This window comes from Trachymyrmex septentrionalis, unplaced genomic scaffold, assembly GCF_001594115.1.
Source record: "Trachymyrmex septentrionalis isolate Tsep2-gDNA-1 unplaced genomic scaffold, Tsep1.0 scaffold53, whole genome shotgun sequence".
Taxonomy (NCBI): Eukaryota; Metazoa; Arthropoda; class Insecta; order Hymenoptera; family Formicidae; genus Trachymyrmex; species Trachymyrmex septentrionalis.
In genome coordinates, this window is record NW_017305705.1 from 3,128,336 (window position 1) to 3,149,409 (window position 21,074).

The 21,074-nt window shown below is 29.3% G+C and overlaps 2 protein-coding genes across 4 annotated transcripts; both read left to right on the plus strand.

The window, feature by feature from the left end:
- The first annotated feature begins 407 nt into the window (after window positions 1-407).
- On the plus strand, window positions 408-9,523 carry LOC108751893 (KH domain-containing protein akap-1). Of its 3 annotated transcripts, XM_018492371.1 has the most exons (7): window positions 408-583; window positions 4,547-4,941; window positions 6,432-7,220; window positions 7,403-7,918; window positions 7,983-8,198; window positions 8,517-8,647; window positions 8,734-9,523. In XM_018492371.1, the coding sequence occupies exons 3-7, from the start codon at window positions 6,476-6,478 to the stop codon at window positions 8,830-8,832; spliced, it is 1,707 nt and encodes a 568-aa protein (XP_018347873.1). In that variant the 5' UTR covers window positions 408-583; window positions 4,547-4,941; window positions 6,432-6,475; the 3' UTR covers window positions 8,833-9,523. The 3 variants fall into 3 exon arrangements, with proteins under 3 accessions (XP_018347873.1, XP_018347872.1, XP_018347874.1); XM_018492370.1 differs by lacking the exon at window positions 4,547-4,941; XM_018492372.1 differs by lacking the exon at window positions 4,547-4,941 and having other exon boundaries at window positions 419-478.
- A 3,190-nt stretch (window positions 9,524-12,713) lies between these two features.
- On the plus strand, window positions 12,714-19,541 carry LOC108752035 (transmembrane protein 19). Its single transcript, XM_018492619.1, has 6 exons — window positions 12,714-13,036; window positions 16,714-16,824; window positions 18,301-18,588; window positions 18,694-18,798; window positions 19,003-19,218; window positions 19,347-19,541. Exons 1-6 carry the CDS (start codon window positions 12,883-12,885, stop codon window positions 19,499-19,501), a joined length of 1,029 nt encoding a protein of 342 aa, XP_018348121.1. The 5' UTR covers window positions 12,714-12,882; the 3' UTR covers window positions 19,502-19,541.
- The last annotated feature ends 1,533 nt before the right edge of the window (window positions 19,542-21,074 follow it).

The window sequence follows — 21,074 nt, forward strand, 5'->3', positions numbered from 1 at the left end:
TCTGAGTGCCATCCATTACCTACATTTATTATATGTAGCAATCCGCTACAAAATATATATCTATCTCATTTTAAGTTCTAAAAGTGTACACTAGTTCAGCCACAGAAAACAGGGTATCAATCATGAAACTTTTTTCCTAGGATAAAAAGTGAAAAGTGAAAAATTTTACCATTAACTTCAATGATTAAAATTTTCACTTTTTACTTTCCATTAGGGATAAAGTTTTATGATTAACACCCAGACCTCTTGTTTCTTCCTCGAGTTTGTTCCCCTTCTTTTTACTCCGTGGCGGTACTTTATAATCTAGCTACTTCAACTGACCGATAGAGTGCGCGTGAAGCGGCGAGAACGGAAATTCACCAGCAGTAGCGCATAAAGCGGATACCACCGGAATTAATAGAGTTGTCGCCATATCCATTACTCGGAGAAACATACTTCTAGCACAGAGCACGTGGCGTGTATTCGCAGAAAATTTGCCGTAAGTTAATTATACGGTGCGCCGAAAAGATCTTCAAAAGTCTTTGAATGAAGTGCATGATCGATTGCTAATCAGTCACATCCTCGCGAAACGTCAATAACATTGGTAAGTAATTTCGCCGGGGATTTTGCCATACATGCTTTTACTCGGTTCACCTCTATACAGCGAATCTTTTGTTATCTTTCTTCTTCCGGCTATTTGTATATGGGTTGAGAAGTATAGAGAAGTATGGAAATATGTATAAATAGTGATGGCAAATATGGCCGTATGAGTAGCGAGTAGGAATTGAAAAGGGATATAAATGCTGAAAGCATATGCCCGTATGTTTTAACTTTATTTCCAACTATGTGTATATGATAGCCAATAGCGGATTTTTTCGCCTTCTCCTTTTTCCCTCCCCCCCTTTATCTTACGATATACATATATAATATGAAGCTGTTCATATGTTTTTCAATTACGTTTCTGATTTTATAATTATTGAGTTGTATTGTTCATGGGTAATTTTACTTATTATATTTAATTATTTTAGTTTTATATATTTTATTTTATCTCAAAATCAAAATTTTCTATTCCCTTTATATGTAAAATAGTCAAACATCTTATCTTAATATGATTTGGTATATAATTTTGTGATAAAAATATTATGAAATAGTTTTTTTTAATTATATATCCATGATAATTTAGGTTCTATATATAGACTATATAAATAGACTATACAAATATTTAACTATATGCAAGTAACAATATTCTATTTCTATAAATAATTTATTTAATATTTTTTTATATATATTTAATGAAAATACCTATGCAGCTTATATTTTTTAATATTTTTAAACAATTTATTTTAGTTTTTAATTAACTTTTTGTAGATTACTTTCTAATTCTATTATTATTTACTTAATATTGTTTAACATTACTATTCCACTGACAAAAATTATAATTAACAAGTGGATGAAAATAAGATTATATAAAAATTGTTAGAAAAAAATTTGTGTGTTTATTGAGAAAAAGTATAGAATCTATTTCTTTATAAATTGTTTGTGTTATTTCTTGTTTCCTTTGTGTATTATTTATATTAGTTTTTTTTTATAAAAACTTTGTTAGTTCATAATTATTTTGTATTTTCATAAATGTTTATGGAAATACTCCACCAATTGAAAACTTTCTCCGAAAAAGAATTGACCTCATTTTTTCATATGATATGTTAGGAAAGATGAATCGTTTCTTTTTTAAAAAATTCTGAACTAGTTCTGAATTAGTAAAATATGTTAGAGTGAAACAAATTATACCTGTCTTATTCTAACTTAACTGCATCAGTACCCACCAGTTCAGACTTGGTCACCAGTTCAGACCAGTTCACTTGGTGTAGAAAAAGAACAGAGGCAAATAATTATTTAAGATTCTATTATCTTGCATTTTACGATTTAAATTATCTATTAATATATATATTTAAAGCATTGTCTTTCACATAGTAATCAGATACGGAATCTGCATTTGTTTTTGAATAAAAATAAACTTCAAAATTTTACATGCTTATTAGTCTTATCTAAACGCATTTTTTATCACTTCTGCAAAAATATCTATGCATTTTGTTCTTTTGTGATTTTTTTTATTTTCCTTTTTATTATGTGATTATTCTAAAAAATTAATACAAATAAATTAAAAAAATATTTAAACGGATTATTTAGTTTAAAGTATTTTTTTTTATTTGCATTAATTTTTTTGCGTTAATTTTAATGTTATAACAATCTTAAATTCTAAAACTCGCACTAAAATAAATTGTTATAACATTAAAATTAACGCAAATAAATAAAACAAATATTTTAAACAATCCGTTAAAAATATTTTTCTATTTATTTGCGTTAATTTTCAAGAATAATCATAAAATAAAAAGGAAAATAAAAAAATTAGAAAAGGACAAAATGCATAAATACTTTTGCAGAAGCGACAAAAAAATGCATATAAAGAAGTATTTAAAAATAATATCAATTTTTTCAATACTGTGCACGCGCGAAATTTTATTTATCGTGAATGATTATATATGTGTTCAAAATTTTCAATTTATATGCTACTAAATTTATTCACTATATTTTTACTAAAATTTATATTTGTTAGTTTTTTTTTTTGATGAATTTGTTTTTTTTTTTTTAATTTCATAATTAACTTACGAATTGAAATTGACATTATATTGATTAAAATTGTTTTAAATTTTAATTATCTCTCTATCAATACGAAACTAATATAAGGTATTTGTACTTTGTTTTAATTTAATGTTTACATCGTATTTTAAACTGAATGGTGAGACTTATTAATAAGTTAATATGAATTTGTTTATAATTTAACTTTAACATATTTGTGCATGAAAATGAAAAATTGCGCGCGCGCGCGCGCGCGCGCGTGTGTGTGTGTGTGTGTGTGTGTATCACACGTATCTCCAAGTGCAACATATAATTATATTTACTTAAAAAATAAGAAAGATTGTTTCTAGATAATATTTTGTGACTACCGCCTTCATTAATATTTATTAATTCTTTATTTAAACTAATACAAAGATGTAACATGACTTTTTAATTTGGATTATAATATGATTACGATCATTAAGACATTAAGAAAATAATTTTTTTTAACGATAAGTTGAAAACTAAAAGTTCGAGATTTATTGTAGTTTATCAAGTTACCGCAATTTCCGCCTTTTCTCTTGATGCTTTTATTAATAAGCTTTGCTTGCACCGGTTACCTCATTTAATCTCATGCAGCTCAGATTCAACATTCCGAGAGCACGTTGAACCAGTCGTTTGACCTATAACGCTAGCATGTTCTGAGGTGATAATGTCCAATTTTTTTAAATTCAGAAACAGCATATATCATTAATGCTCAAAAAACAGATAAGTAGATCTTAAATGATAATATAATATTCGATAAACATGAAAAACGATTCTTCTTTTGAAAACAGCAAGATTATATTAGAACTATCAACTAAAAACTTATTAAAATATGATCAGTGAAACTATTCTTAACATTTTTAAAATAACTGTGCTAAAAAAATTACTGCTTCCTCTCTATATGTATAGTAAAGTTTTTTAATTATTATAATAGTTTTTTGATAATGTTAAAAAAATACATAAAAAGAACATATTTTCTTCTATTTGATTTTGTAACGCAATGCAATGTGATGTAATGCAATGCAATGCAATGCAATTTTTCTATATACCAGTTTCATTTTATGTTGAACGATTCTCTCTCTACATTTATAATTTTAATTTTTTATTTTTTCCTTTTTTTTCGTACTATAAATGCATAGTTTCGTCTATGTTTGTCTTTTTATTTCCAAAAGTAATTATGATTTGAGCTGTTTTCGTCGCTTTTTAAAAATTCAAATCAATAGCATATAATTTCAAGCATTTTAAACATTTTGCTTCTATATAATATATCTACTCTCCGTCTAACGCTCTCAAGAAACTTTTGACTCGATATCTTGAAAAATATGTCACTATTCAAAATTTCGGCTTATTTCAGAAAATTACTTTCACCAGTCAGTTTGATTGCGATTTACAACTGAATTGTATCTTGTAATTAAATTATATTGAAATTTCGACAAGTTTTTAACGTATATTGATATTATTATCTGAAAGTTTTGACAAAAGATTAGTAATTTCTTATCAAAATCAGTTTAATCTTTCTATTTCGGATATTATCGTAAAGGTACTACAGATTGCAATCATATACAGAATAGTTCTCTCTATTTGTGGATTTATTCATACATATATTTTTTTTCATCGATTGCATTAATTAGTAGAATATATCAAACATTTGGTCAAATTTCGAAAACGTAGTCATACATATTCCGTTTTGAACATTCGTATGAGAATTTCATGTGCCGATTTAAACATAATTTTTTGTTTGTTTCTGTTGACTTAAAAATCATATCAGCCGGTTCTTGCATATCGCTTGAGATAACAATATATAATAATATAAAATAAAATTGTTAATAAAAATGCTGCAAACATTTGTAAAATGATTATATTGTAGAAAGATTCCATCTTGACTAAAAGATGAAGGAAATTTTAGAATATTTTTCAGAAGTTTTTACTCGTATTATTCTTGCGTGGCCCTATATATTAACGAAGATCTTGCTCTCTCTCTTACGATGTGAATGCCATCTTACATGATCGTGCCTGCATAATCGGCGAACAGTTCCAGTCCAACTGGTCCTCATGTACTGGTATACATGTTGAAAATCTGCGAGTCGTAATACAACTCCAGTTGGCATCGACAGTGTATTCACGTAATCAATCTTCCGATTAATTTCGACGCGTGTTGTCTCAGGCTCATTTTAGGACATTGCGTAGTGTTACTATCCGCATATTCCTTGGCGATTATAATGAAATATTTTGTATGTACGAGGAGAAATTCTATTCGCGACCAACTGGAAATGTTTAATCTTGGATCGATCATACGTTAATGTAAGTAAACAGCAGTTTCTAGATTTTTATGATTTTATTTCGTTATATACATCTGTAAGATAACATTATAACGATGACATAACAAGCTTCGCTTTGTTGCTTTGATGATATAATGCGAGATTTTAACGATTACCTCGCTTGCTGGATGTCATGGAGTATTTTGACCGTTGTTCTGCGCTGTTTTTACCACCAAATAATAAAAATAAAGAATACATTTAACTCTTATATATAATTTTTTAATTTGTATATGATATTGATAGATTAAAAACTATTTTTTAAATAATCTAGACATTTAAATATTTTTAGATGATTTTTTACGAATGTAGCGTTTATTATATACATTATCAGACCTGAAGATATCTTGAAGTATAAGTGTTACTTCGTTATGTAAATGTGTTTAAAAACTAATATGCTGGTTTAAACATAGTTTGACAGAGATGAGTTTATAAAAATAGAATAATAAATGGAAAAATATTAGAAAATTATTATATATAAAATTTATATGTCTATAAATCTATAAATCTTATTTTAATGTGTTTAATTCTGATGGAAGATTTATATTATATTATAAAATTAGAATTTCTATTTTTATTTTAATGGAAATATAATATTTCATTAAAATAAGATTTATATATATATTCCGTTAAAAGTAGAATTTTCATTATGATATATAAATAGAAAAATTAATTGGCGTGAGCGAAAGAAAATTCATGGAATTCCACGTCGGACACCGTCTCGTTTTACACAAACTGTTTCCGCTGGTCAGCAAGTGTTTATTTAGCATTAAGACGAATAGATTTTAATTCGTTATTCATAACATTAATTTTTGTATAGAATACTTTGTTTTTTTAATAAAATATAAGTTTTACACTCGGTTAAAAGATTCCGGACATTAATATTCCGACTTCAATCCTCCGCAACATCGTTTGTCAGCCGAAACGTCTAGTGAAAAGAGAATTTATATATATACAGAGTGAGAAATTTCAAACGTAAACCGAATATCTCAGAAAATATGAAAGATGCGGAAAAATATTTCAGATAAAAATTGCATGGTTTAGAGAGGACCACATTTTGGTCATGTTATCTTTCTTCCAGGTGACCAAAGATACAAAGGTCGCCTCCACTTTTTTAAATTTAATTGTATAATTTTTTTACACGATATGATTCCTTTAATTATTCTGTATATAAAAGTATTAAGGTGGTATCAAAAGATCAATAGTTTACGAGATATTTTATATTTTATTCCGGCACATATTGACATAATATAATAAATAACTCATTCGTAAACTATTACTTTTTATAATCGCATTTTAATACTTTTATGAACAGAATACCCTGGGTGGGTGGGTGGGTGTGCGTGTGCGTGTGCGCGCGCGCGCGCGCGCGCGTGTGTATGTATATATATATATATAATTGTATGAAGTACTAATCATCGCTTAAGTATTTATTGAAATAATGTTCTAAAAAACTATTGACACTTTTAATTTCAGCATCAACGAATTTTCGGTAACGGCAGCTACCGTGGACTCACACTATGAATTCTTCTATTCATGTACCACTTGTAAAGTGGACAGTTCCAGCGGTAGCTCTTGTCGTCGCTCTCTTTTGGTACAAACGCCGTCGGATAGACAGAGATGAACTTCAATGGAATGATTCAGGGGGAACTACAAAATCAAACTGTGTAGAAAAAGCGATCTCAAATAATACGCAGGAAGTTGACACTAACATTTATGATTCCGACATTCAAAAAGAGATCAATCAGGAATTCTCAATTGACTGCTGCTACATGCAAGAAAAAGAAGAACAGACTCGCATCCCAAGAAAGGTTAGCGAGACCATGGATATTTCGTTAAAAAATTCAGCGTTGCAATTTGCTTTTTGTAGCAGCAGTCAGAATATGTATAATGATGTTGAAACAATATGCAGTACAGAAGTAGAGTTTGGCAATAGTAATAAGTCTAACACAAGCTTGTTTGAAACGAACTCCACGAGCGCATCCTCCAAGTCTAATAAGAACGATGACGATGAACCGAGAATATTTCAAAATGTTGGTAATGAGGAGCAGACTATGCATTGCGAGACAAGGTCGCTTGAACAAAGCTATACGGACGAGTATCATAAGGAGGATGAACAACAATCTGAGGGACACACTATCAAAACTCAGGGACAAGAGGTTGACGAAAGAGACTCGGCCAATCACAGCCCGGTTTCCGTAGTTCTGGATGGTAGTGTCACAGACGAAGCTGGGAGCGAAGGAAGCAACACAGATAGCGGAAAAGGTGAATATCGATAATCATTAATGATGAAATATTCCATTTATTTATATTGGTAGAATAGTAGAATATTGATTTGAAGAAAATATAGTTAATAAATTATTATTTCCTAGAAATCTTTGGGTGGGATCTAGATGGCATCAATTTCGTCCGGCTTGAATACTATCAAATTTTATGTCCTCATACAGGTGGAAGTATTAATGGATGCAGAAAAGACAACATTGCATCATCCACGTTTGATTTTGCTATACCGCAACATTTAGTCGGCAGATTGATTGGCCGTCATGGTAGCTTTTTACACAATATTCGTACAAAGGCAAACGTCGGCATATATGTCAATGATCACCCTTGCGATGGCGATCATAAGATTTGCTCGATACGAGGCAGTGTTGAGGGAATTAATGTCGCGCTTAAAATGGTAAGGCAGAAGTTTCCAGAGAAAAGGTTCCCGCAAGTAACATTAGCGGAGATTTCAACAATATCCGAAGTGAATGAAGAAGTTACATACAATGTCTTTATACAACGACCTCTGTCCCTGGTTGATGGCGTTAATAATGACATTAATATTTGTCACATTGTTAAGCCAAATTGGCTCTTTGTTCGTCTTCCAACTCATCCGTCATTTCCCCTTTTACAAAATTTAGAAGACAGCATGCAGTATTGGTATAACACAGAATCGGTACCAGTTCCGAATGTATTGAACAGTAAGTGATATAAACTTAATTGATAAAAAAAACAGAAGCGGGACTATAATGTATTGTTTTATAGAGGGCGATTACGTAGCTGTATATTGGATGGAGAATTGGGTTAGAGCATATATTGAATGGCCAGATCCATCAGGAGAGAGAAGCGTAGTGCGATTACTCGATTATGGTGGTTATTGGTCGGTTAACAATTCGGAATGTAGACCATTGATATTAAATTATTTAAGCTTGCCCTTCCAAGCGATTGAAATCTTTTTAGCAAATATTCAGCCAAAAAATGGTAATTATATGTTGATGTATAATGTATATATTTTCCAGATTATTTTATATCTCTGTTTAAAATTATTTCGAATACATTATATACTATTATATTATTTATACATAAAAGTTATGCGTTTCGCGGATTTCCTCCTCGTGAACCTTGCAGTCCACTTTATCAGGGCAGCCTGATACTTAGTATACTCCTCGCCCTGATGAGGTTCACGAAACGTTGGCATTCCAAGAATGGATCTGGACACGGAGGAAACCCGCGAAACTCATAACTTTTATGTATAAATAAAGAAAGCATCTGTGGAAACCTCAAGAATATTTCTTATAGGTAAATGGTCGTCAGAAGCTTACAATGTGGTACAGAATTGTTCTTCAAAGGGAGTTGCACAAGCGCAGATTGAAGGTCGTATTCAAAGTAATACTTACGCAAACATTTATTTTATTATACAAAATTACGGGGTAAGTAGTTACTGTTTCAACTCTGAAAATTTCTTTCCAGACATTTTTGGTGTACAAATTAATTGAATTAATTGAATTTTTTAAAGGTAATTTCCCTTACTGAGGAACTGATAACGAATGGATATGCTGAAAGAGTAGTATGGGAGGACATGAAGCCAGAAACACTTGAATCCATATGTACATAAGAGTTGTAAAAAACTCTAAAATTTTCAAATTTCCTACCGAATTATCGTACATAATCCACAGTTCTTAGTCAGTATGGACTAGAGTTTAGTACAATCGCGTCAAAATTGATTTTGCTTTTTGACTTTGTTCTGTACTTGTATTTCTTAATTCTTTATTGAAGTCTGTGAATATTCTGACATATATTTCCTAGTGATTGATTATATACATAGAGAAATTAATAATGCAGTATATATACATATATATATCATTCTAATAATGAATAAGGCTAATATTTTGCTGTATAGAAAACATACAGATATTTTTGTCGTGTTTAAGTAGCAATTAGTACTCCCTTAACATTGCTCAGAAAAAATGCATTTTGTAAGCACAAAACTCGTTGTTTCAAACGAGTTCTGACAAGTACAAAAGATTTAGTCCGATAACGTAAGAACCTTTTTTACAGTAAGTCTTTAAATTATATTTCTCACTCGTGATATCTTCTCTCTTTTATCTGGAAAACTAAACTTTTCATCAGTAAAGTTATTTGCAGAATAAATCTTTCAAATAATTTCATATAAACATTCAGAAAACTGCTTTCGTTATCTAAGCGCCTTAAGACTGTTTTAAAACAGATGCAACTGTGCTTAACTCTTCTATATCCTTGTACTTTTGTATATATTGTAAAATAATTTTCCGATTGTAGAATATTTATATTTAGGAAGAGAGAAATTATAAAGATTTGCTATGATGTAGATAGTAGAGTAGAATAAATAACAATTTTGCATTTTACAAAGTAGCGTCACATCTAAACTAAAATTGTATTGAATAACTCAGACGAATTAGGAAATTCGTTTCTACGTGACTCATATTTATTTCTGATTAGAGACGATTTGAGAATCCATCAAAATAACTTAAGCTTTCCTTTTCACGTTAATTTTAGATTACCTTAGATTAAACTTGTTACTGTAAAAGTATTTGTTAAATATCATATTTCATTGTTGTCTAATCAAGTTATTTAAAGGTTGCTAATTCATGTAAGAAATTTATCTTTTAAATATTATTTTTCAATAACTTGTATCCTGCGCAACTTCACTATCGTAGCATAAAATTATTTTTATTTTACATTTGCTATTTTCTTAAGATGATTTTTGGCATTTCAAAAAGACTAAACTTTTGGATTAATCCAGACGTACGCATGTAATACTGTATATATCTGTTATCTTGGATATCAATCATTTTTGCGCAATATGTTAACACTAATCTTTTTCAATGCAGTAGAAACTAGTTAATTGAATAAGAGTCTATAATGATTTGTAATTCGTACATTGCGCTCAACTGTAACGTTTGGCGGTTATAAAATGTTAAATCTTTAATATTGTTGATCGAACATAATATAGAAATATTTTTCTAGGAATATATACATATATATATATATATACATACATGTAAGATTACGATCATTAAATCGCTCACAGTATACATGCTTTCTCGCGCGCTGCGATTAACTCGATTTATTATAATTTATTAGCGACAATATGGCGCAACGAACGTCGTTACGTAATAATCAATCGTAATTCATTTGTGTATATAAAATACGTAACTGACTGCAATTTTTGACTATTCAAATTTTGTACAACATTTCATTTAGCATTGTATTAATAATTATATAAGTAAATTTAATAACTTTTGTATATTTACACATCAGTATAATCTTTGGAGTTATTATACTTGCCTCACAATTTTTACCGCAAGTTTCTCTTACACATCTTTTATACGTCTTCTGTAAAATTAGAATAATAAGAACTTCTTTTTCTACAGCAAAAGAGAACAATGTTGTGCTAAGATTTAAACTATTGTTTTGTATTGTAAAACAGAAATAAAGATGTTTGTAAATAGTAAAATTTGATTATATCAAAATTTTTTTCTCAATTTTACTAATTTATGAAATAAACATTCAAAATTTCTCGATTGAGCATATTCTGAATATCGTATTTATGTTGATTAAGATACGCAAAGAGTTATATTTTCATCAATTTGTATTTTTAAGTTTTATCCTTGTTTATCATTTAAAAAAATTTTGTACTGTTGAGTGCAATTTTAGTCTAGGATAAAACGCACGATGCATTCAATTCGAAAGACATTAATGATTCATTTATAATTAGAAATCTCGAGAGAAATTTGATGTATATATTTATATAATGTCATAATGTTACAAATTATGTAATATTTTCTTTATGTGTGTATGTAAGTATGTAAAAGAATTGAAAGATTGATTTCTGTAGATCTTTATATGTACAGAAATATGTTTTCGCACTTTTTGTATTCGAAATGAAACAAGTATATAATTAATTTTACTATCTCAGATTGATTGTGTTTAAATGTCCGAATGTTTCGGCGGAACAGTCACATTTAAAGAGATAAATTAAATTCATGAAATAAGAATATTATATTATTCAAAACATCTAACTTTGACCGATTCTAGACGCTCTCTACTATATTTATGTTGATAATTAATTAAATATGAGACAAATAGAAGAAAGAGAAGCATACGAAAGTGCTTTTCACTTAGTGACACAAGTCTACAGAAACATCATTCTATCCTTCATAATATTGATAGAATAATAAAGAACAACACTCGTCGACTTATGTCACCAAATGGAAAGTATCTAATAGGTATGATCCACTTAACGCTACAAATACTTCGTTGACCAATTAGGAGAAAGAATTTTACGAATTGACCAATCAAAGAATGCTTTAAAGCATTTGCAGCGTGAATGGATCGCACCCTGCGTTCGGAAACGTTGCTCGATTGCCTCCGGTACCTTGAATTCTGTTGGATTCATCAGAGAGAATCAAGAGAGAGTGGAGCAGATAAGTAATTCTCTTCTCTGATTGATTCCGCCATGTCTAATCTGTACTTCCCCAAATGTGCATGTATGTGTATGTACATATATATCATACACCCAACACATATTAATGCGGTAAAATACTAGTGTGCACTAAACATGGCGGCTTCCGGGTGAATCCACTCCACTCTCCCTTGATTCTTTCTGATGCACCTGTTATATCATTTTATCTTTGTTGTTCACCGAATATTAAAAAAAGATAAAATGATATATCATGCGCATCATATGTGAAACGAAACGTAGTCATGATAGGAGTGTGATGGAATATACGGTGCTACACACATTTTAATCACATTTCACGTGCGTCTTTATAGGATAAATGCGATTGAATAATTTTCTTTATGCATACGCTTATGCGCTATGCAAATTTGTGTGGATATACCCTAAGGGTGCATCCAAAATCGCGACTGCTCAGTGAACTCTTGCATCTGATTGGCATATTCCATTAGATCTAAAATATAGACCATACAAGAGCTTACTGAACTCTCAGTGAGCGGTCGTGCTTCTGGATGCACTTTAATATTGTACCACACTAGTATTGTGTGTATGTCATATAAGTACATTGCAGTGCATTAATTCGCTGGGTCATAGCGGTTCGATTTATCAAAAATAAGAAAATGCAGTACTAAAAAGTTGATAAAAAATTCTGAAAAAAATTTTTAGAATTCTATGAGAAGAAAATAAATGATTTTTGTCTCTTGCAGTTTTTATGTAAAGTTGATAGTATTTGAATAAAAAATTATTCAAGATCAATATTTGGCAATTTTTAATAATTAATATCTTGTTAACTATTGCGAAAATTGCAAAATGCTAAGTTTTAAAAGTATAGTTCAGCCACAGAAAACAGATCACACATGCACACTTGCGGAAGTGCACTATAAAAGGCGAAACCAATCAGAGAAGAGAACCACTATCCGTTTCCACTCTCCCTTGATTCTCTCCGATTCTCTCTTATTCTTTCCATCTTACTCTTACTTTATTTATGACACGTGCTGCGAACGTGTTCCAGGGTCGATAGCTGACTCGGCTGTTGATGCAGAAGAGGATTGATGTATCGCGTATTTCGAGACCTTCGCCTGTCGGCGGTACACACGGCTTTCTAGTCGACCGCACCGATCATTACGAATGTCGCGATCCGAATGCGTCTGATACGTGTGCTTTGACATGGTCTCTCTTGGAAGTCACAAGGAGAGCCGGCACTCTCATGTACTCATGCCAGTACTTCTAAGTGCCTGCGCTATCCCGATTTCGATGTTCTTCTGGATAGTCAACGTGGTTTACTCGATACTATGGCCAGACACCGTCAACTTGACAGAAGGTTTCGTATATACGACAGACAATTTTAAATGCGTTTATCAATAATTATATTAGAGATTAGAATAAAGAAATATTTATAGTGTAACATATATATTGGTACATACACGTTACGCTGCACGAACGATTCTATTAGATCCGCCTTATTTTCGCAGTATTTTAACATGATTAGGAACAATTAGGAATGTTGCAGATCCGGCTTTCAAGTTAGAAAAAAGTTATTATGGATGTGTGAATAAGGAATACGCGATGACAAGTACGGCTGATATCTATATATAAAGGGGTCTACAATAGAAATCGTAACAGTCGTAGAGTCGTAGAAAATTAATCAATTATAGTCGAATATGAGAAGAATAATCGATTATAATTTTCAAGATCCTACGACTGCTGCGACTTCTACTATAGACCCTGCATAAAGAGTCCTCTACATAGAAATTGTAGACGGTCGTGGAGTCTTAAGTAGTAGGAAACTGATCAATTCTAATCGAGTATTCTCCTTATATTTGATTGTGATTAGTTGGTTTCCTACGATTTAAGACTTAAGACACGACCGTCTACGATTTCTATGTAGAGGATCCTTTATATTATTTGTCGTGCGACTAATTTTTCAAGCATATTAATTGCAGACAGAGAGGTTCTCGGATCTCTCTATAACTTCTCTATAACCAATCAGATCTAAATTTGTCATACGACAAAAACGGACAAATTTAATATTAGCCTTTCGAAAGTAATTGGTAATTCAATCTGACTGATTCTTTACAGAGATATATGGACACAAATGGATTCCCGTTTTCAAATCTGAAAATTTTTTACAAACTTTACCAAGATCTATGGTGTGAAGTAAAATTTACACAAAAATACAGTTGACGGCAAAAGTGATCATTTTTGCTACAACGTTCAATAACTCGGTGAAAAAAAAATCATACAGCACTCAATAAAAAAGCAAATTGAAGGTAAAGATTCACTCTTTCGCTGTAAATCGTATTTTTGTGTGATTTTTATTTTACGTCATAGACCTTTATAAAATTTGTACAAAAGTTTCAGATTTGACAGGTATCCATTTGCGTCCATAGCTTCGTAAAAGATCAGTCAGATTAAAATATCTATTATCGATTTTAAAAGTAAAAAATTCAACCTTTAACCTTCCAGCGGGTTTATGAAGGAGATACACGTAAAAATTTATTTTCTGGATTTCGGTTTCCCAAGGTATTCCTTCAGTGTCTTTCGAGCCGTCAATTCACTAAGATCTGTTAGCGTATAGTGTTTACATATAATCAATTTTTTAGATATCAGGAAATTTTTTCAGAAAAATGTTCTTGTGAAGGATACACAGGAATCGCTCAATGCCGGTGAAAAATGAAGGAGGTGCAAGTTGTGCAAAAATACAACCACCATCCTAAAATGCAACAAATGTTTTTATTTTACTTGCAAAAGACATTCGACAACAATTATTATTTGCAATAATTATACTGCGACTGAAAGCGCATAAAACTTTTTTTTATTAATACATTTTCTAATAAAAGGTAACACTTATTTTTTTAAATAAATGATTATTTAGGTATCATAAACTTTCATCGCATAATGCTTATTTGACGATATTATACTTTAATCTCTCGAATTTTCAGTCTTATTCTATGGTGTTCTCTGTACACGGCGTGCCCGCTCCCGTTATGAAAGGGCGCGCGGCCGCTGGAAGGTAAAATACTTTTTTAAAAATCTTATTACGATCATTTTTTACGAAGTTATTCTATCTCGAAGTAGAATCATTTAGAATTAGCATTAAAAAGGCTAAAATCAAGGTTTACGTATCTCTGCGAAAAATGATTATGAAACGATGGAAATAACCGTTTTAAAGCTTAAAGCCATAACTTTCGAATGTGCTTCTAATCATGTTTCTAAAAATTTTATTACAAATGATGCTAATTTGAAGTCGATCTTTTAAAATTAAAAAATAAATTTCAACTTTAATGACGTGCACGGAATAAAAAATCTTTATTGGGTAACGCTAATGTAGGCGATAAACGGTCATTTTTCAAGAAATGGTAAAAGCACTGCAAAAATCCTTATCAAAAAAACATAATAATGTAAGAGATATGTTTTACACGAAAGTGTTTCAGTTTTAGACATCTGTATTAAATTTTTCAAGAAAAATCTTTTTATTTTATAGAGTGTAAGCTATTTTAGAAAGTAAAATATTGTTCTCTTATTCAGGATCTCTTATTCTACACAGAACTGAGAAGATTTTTTATTCCGTGCACATCATCAAAATTGAAGTTCATTTTTTAATTTTAAAAGATTTATTTAAACGGTTATGGATTCTTCTGTTTTTATCGTTATTGCTATCGCTATTTTTATCGCTGTTGCCTTCGCAATCGTTGTGGCCTTTACATCATCCCGCGGAATCGTATATATATAATCATAAGGTTCACGTGAAACTGTTAATGACACAAAATTATTCATGCACACTTTTTATTGACGAATTATTAAAATAGATAATTTTGTAATACGGTGCGATATGGAAGATTGTGAAGTACGTGCGGCGTATATCAAGATATGGACATCGGCAAAAAATACGCAATATTAAAATACGAGTATCAATTTAATTTTGTTTTATTATAATGTTACACGAGACATATAATATAGATATTATAGTTTTGTGAAATAATCTAAATTTTTACATTTATGTATAATATTTGCATTATTATGTTATTAATTTTCGTAATTTGGTCAATAACGTTTACTGCTCAATCGGTTTTATTTCTCTTTTTCTTAGTTTATGGTGCGTTGATCATAAATTAAAATAAAATTTAAATTTTTTAATTTTGCTCATATTTTTTTTTTTTATTCCATTAAAATGGACTGTTACGTAAATGTTCTTATATATGCGGTGTTGTTATAAAAAAGGATCAATTGCGCAACAGCGAAAATGTCTGCGCAAAAAAGAAAATGAATAATGTATACATATATATTATTATATTGTAAAATTGATAACCTTTTTTTTTAACAAATTAAATAATAAAAGCAGTGAAGCAACGCAAGATGTTAAGTGCTAATAAATTAATTTTAATATTAAAATAATTTTAATGCAATGCAAACGTTTATGATCTAATGAGGGTTGAACCGTTTCGCATTGTATTATTGAAATTATTTTAATATTAAAATTCATTTATCAGCACAACATCCTGCATTGATTCGTAACCTTTATCATTCGATTTGTTTTAAACTTTTTGTTTAAATATATTGATTTTTATTTTTTTTTAATGAATAACGATAAAAAAAAGTTTGCAAAAAAATTATTGTATAACAGGTATTTATTGCTCAATCTATAATGCTGATTACACAAAAGTCTACAATCTAGAGAGAGAGAGGGGGGGAGGGAGAGGAAGGGGGAGAGAGAGAGAGAGAGGCGTAGCATAATATTTAAAAATTTATCTATTTTAGGACTGATTTTGATGAAATACTTTGTTAACATAATTTCTTTAATTGATATTATAGTAGAAAGTGAGAAGAAAAACTCTAACGACGGCAATATTTATTCTATGAAATATATAATTTTTTATAATCTGTTTATATTCTGTAAAATGTAAAATTCTAAATCAAATTATCTTTTTTCCATATAATTGTAATTGAATTTATATGGTGACATTTCTCAATATTTAATCAATTTTATTTTTATTTTAGAACACTCAGTGATTTCACCATGGAGATGGTTGGCTGCAATTGTAATTCCACTTATATTCTTGTTTTGGGGTGTACGCAAGAAAAGTCTGGACATTAGCGGTGGAATTCTTGGTAGTGAAAATAATATAATTTGTTATGATTATATATATAAGGATTAATAAGATTATACATCAATGCCCGTATTTACTATTGTAGATTAATTTTAATCTCAGTTTAATTTATTCTTCATCTTTTTTTTAATTCTTAGAACTAGGAAAAAAATGAAAAGTTAGTTAAATCAAAATTAAAATTAAACTACATACATTGGTAGAAACGAACATTAACTGATATAAAGATCCGGGAAAAAATGTTTCATGTATAATTATATATAATTATATATAAAATATGTTCAACAATATGTACAACATTTTTTCCTGGAAAATGTTTAATTGCATATGTATTTATGTACTAAATAAAGAAAAAATTAAAACAATACTTTTATATTCATATAATTAATTAAAATAATAACTTATTAATAAAAATTGTTTTTCTCTTTGAATATTTCGCGAAATAATAGACTTTTAATAAGTTCGGCTCGCACTATCAGAAAATGATTAATTAAAACAGAAATAGAAATTTAAGTTCTAAAGAGCAAAAATCAATAAAAAAAAGAATGCCTAAAAGAACCCTATTGTTCATGTGTTTTATATTTATTAAATAGGAATTATATAATTTCCATAAACGTTTCAACCCTCAATTCTGGATTATTCTCAGTATACATATATAAATGATAATCTACTTAACATATTTCTCCGGCTACAATCGCGTTAAATCTAGATTATCTGTATACACGAACACTAGTTCGCATTGAAGACATTGATATGTAGCAACAGCATGTCCTTGTCTCGCCGCTCGGCGTCCGAGAAGGAAAATTCCGTCAAATTACAAATTTAAATTATTCTAATTCAGAAACGGTACCGCTAGGCCTCTCTATTTTTTAATAAGGTTCTATAATATTTCTACATTACATATTTATTTAAAAAAAAAATTTATAGAAGATTTTCTTCGCAAAGTATTAAACTTCGGCTTGGTATAGGAGTTTACGTATTAAAAGCTGAAACTTTGAAGGTAAATATCTCCATTTCGGAGAAATACCTTAAGGCTACGTTCCGCAACGCTCGCTAGCATTGTTTGTCCTTGTTTAATATTTGATAAATAACGAGGATAAATTGATTGCACGAGCGTTGTGTAAGTGGAACTCAGCCTTTGCCGCATGTGTTACCACATCGCAGAATGAATGTAACATTAGGGTTGTCAAATTTCTCGCGTCGTCAGAAGTAGGATATAATATTATCCGTTACGCTGATTGATTGTAATATTATAATGTTGCAATCAATCAGCGTAACAGATAATATTATATAACAGAACATGGAAACTTAAGACGTCAATAATCGGAGATAAATGTAGAAAAATTTTGTGGAAATATATTCTTCTGGAAACGAATTCTTGCATTAGCTTTATAAGATATAATAATTGTGTAGCATTAATTTGTATATATATAACATCTAATAATGATATTTAATTTATATAATTAATTAAATTTTATAGGTTTTTTTATGGGTTTTATCCTGACACTTTCGAGTTTTGCTCATTTAATGGCTCTTGTGACGTTCTTCGTCACTGCATCAAAGGTAACGAAATTTCGGTCTGAGCAAAAGAAGAAGATGGAAGCTGATTTTAAGGAGGGTGGCCAACGGAATTGGATCCAGGTTTTGTGTAATGGTGGCATGGCTACGCAATTAGCCTTATTATATCTATTGGATGTTGGGAGCGGAGAACGACCAATTGACTTCGACAAGGAATATCGAAGTTCATGGTTATCCATTGGAATAATAGGTAACAATCAATATTCTAATATTCTTTTTATAAAAATTAAAACGATTTATATTGCAAACAATTTTATTGAATTTTAAATACAATCTACAATTTTGCATTTTACAGGGGCATTTGCATGTTGTAATGGTGATACATGGGCTTCTGAGCTTGGTACAGTGATTGGCATGGGTGATCCTTTCCTCATTACGACGAGGAAAAAAGTTCCGAGAGGTAAGAATGAGTTTTGTGGGATAAACGAATAAATCTTTTTTTATTTTAAATAAGAAATCCTATATAATGATCAGTTTTGTACGTAATCTAATTTGCCAGTTGCTAATAGAATTAATTGTCATTTTTCTTATAATTACATTAATAACTTATTAATAATAAATAATTATATTGTTAATATGAATTCTTCATATTTTGTTGTTCCAGGAACAAATGGTGGTGTATCATGGATAGGTCTGATATGTTCTGTCATTGGTGGTTTAGTAGTTGGACTTTTTTATTATATTATGGTATTAAATACCGTTGACACAGCCGTACTGCAATTAGCAGCACCACAGTGGCCCATCATAATCGTCGCAGCATTCGGAGGTCTCTTTGGCAGCATTTTAGATTCTATTCTCGGAGCGACTTTACAGTATTCAGGTAATGTAAATGTACTTTCCGATTTCATGTTTTTTTATCGTTTTAGGTTCAGAAGAGTTTCTCGATAGTTTCATCAAATTAGCCTCAAATTAAATTTTCATAATGTGCCATAATTAATATTTTTTTAGGAGTTGACGAAAAGGGTATTATAGTCGAACGGCCAGGTAAAGGTGTAAAACACATTTGCGGAAAACAAATTCTAGATAATCACAGTGTAAATCTCCTTTCTACTATTGGTATCGCACTTATTCTTCCGAGAATAGCCAATATCTTCTGGCCATAAAGTCTCTTCTAGATGTATTTTAAAAACAGAATATTCTTCTAATATTACATTTATTATTCTTACCTATATTTAAATAAATTGAATTATATAACTTGTATATTAAAAGACAGGATGATGAATTTTTACAAATTGAGTTTAAAAGTGATACTGATTTTCTGAATCTAATTCATTTCGATTTCATTATTTTAATATGGATTCCCTCTTCTTCCTCTTCCCTTTTTTTTATTTTGTAGTCTGACAGAGAAATCCATAACCAAGAAAAAGAAAATAACTTGCATATTCGATGCTCCCTTGCACTTTCATTGTAGTTTGTATTTGACTTCCACATTAAGGATGATTCAAATCCAAAATCGGATATTTATAGTTAATTTTATTGGTAAATATTAGGGATATGCAAAAGTTTACCTCTTTTTCAATTTTCTTTTATTTTCATATAAGTACTATAATCAATTTTCATACAAATCCATATTAAAAATTTTTTTTTTATTATAATCTACCGACTTTTTGGCAAATTTCGAATTTCGTTGCGAAATCGAACTATTCATCGTACAAGGACCAGAAAATCATCATGTGTATTATAAGCGAAATTCTAAAATAGTAATAATTTAAATATTGATACTTTTTAGTAATGTACTATTTTATAAACTACTTATAATGTTCCATTTTTAATTAAGCATTATCTGTTTAATAAATATTAATGTATTATTAACGTAACTTTTATTATTCTGTTGTGCGATATTATTTAATGTAATTAAAATATGAATTGTATAAAAATATAAAATTCATATCTTTAATATAATTTACATGCAGGTGTCACATTATATTATATTATTTGCTAAAGCTATAGATATTTCTGTCATTGAAAGTAATATTGGAATAATTTTCTAGATTTATTTTTTGCATCTATAATATAAAAGCGTTTTATTACTATAGTGTTCTAATAAAAGCTTGAATATGATTTTCATAATTTGCATTTTTAAATGTAGAATATATATGTAATATATATATTTTAAGATATACAGAATTATCGCATTCTCTTTAGTTAGAAACGAAATTGCAAACAATTTTTATCAAACAATAACTCTTTACATTTTTTAATTTTAACAATATTAATTTTGAATTAAAAGAAAAAAGTTTGCATACAAGAAATAAATTATATAAGGTACTTTTAAATTCTAACAAAATTTGTACATATATATAATAAACCTAGAATTAACTGAAGTTAAATATTTTCAACTAATTTATTTATACTTTTTAAGATTAATAGTTTTTTCACTATTATTCAGTTGAAAGAAAGCGATATTCTTTAATCTATTATAGTGCCTTTTATGTTTATATAATATTAAAGCAAAAATATAGTTATACACACATATTATCAAAAATATAAACAATAAATAATTATGTATATGTACATATATAAATTCGATATTTAATTCAATACGATTCTTTAATTCAATAATTTATTTTATTAAAAATAAAAAATAAATTATAAGTAATTTTTCAAATTATCTAATCTTTATGTTTCAATAAAATATCAATTTGAAAATAACAGATTTTTAGAAAATGTAAATTA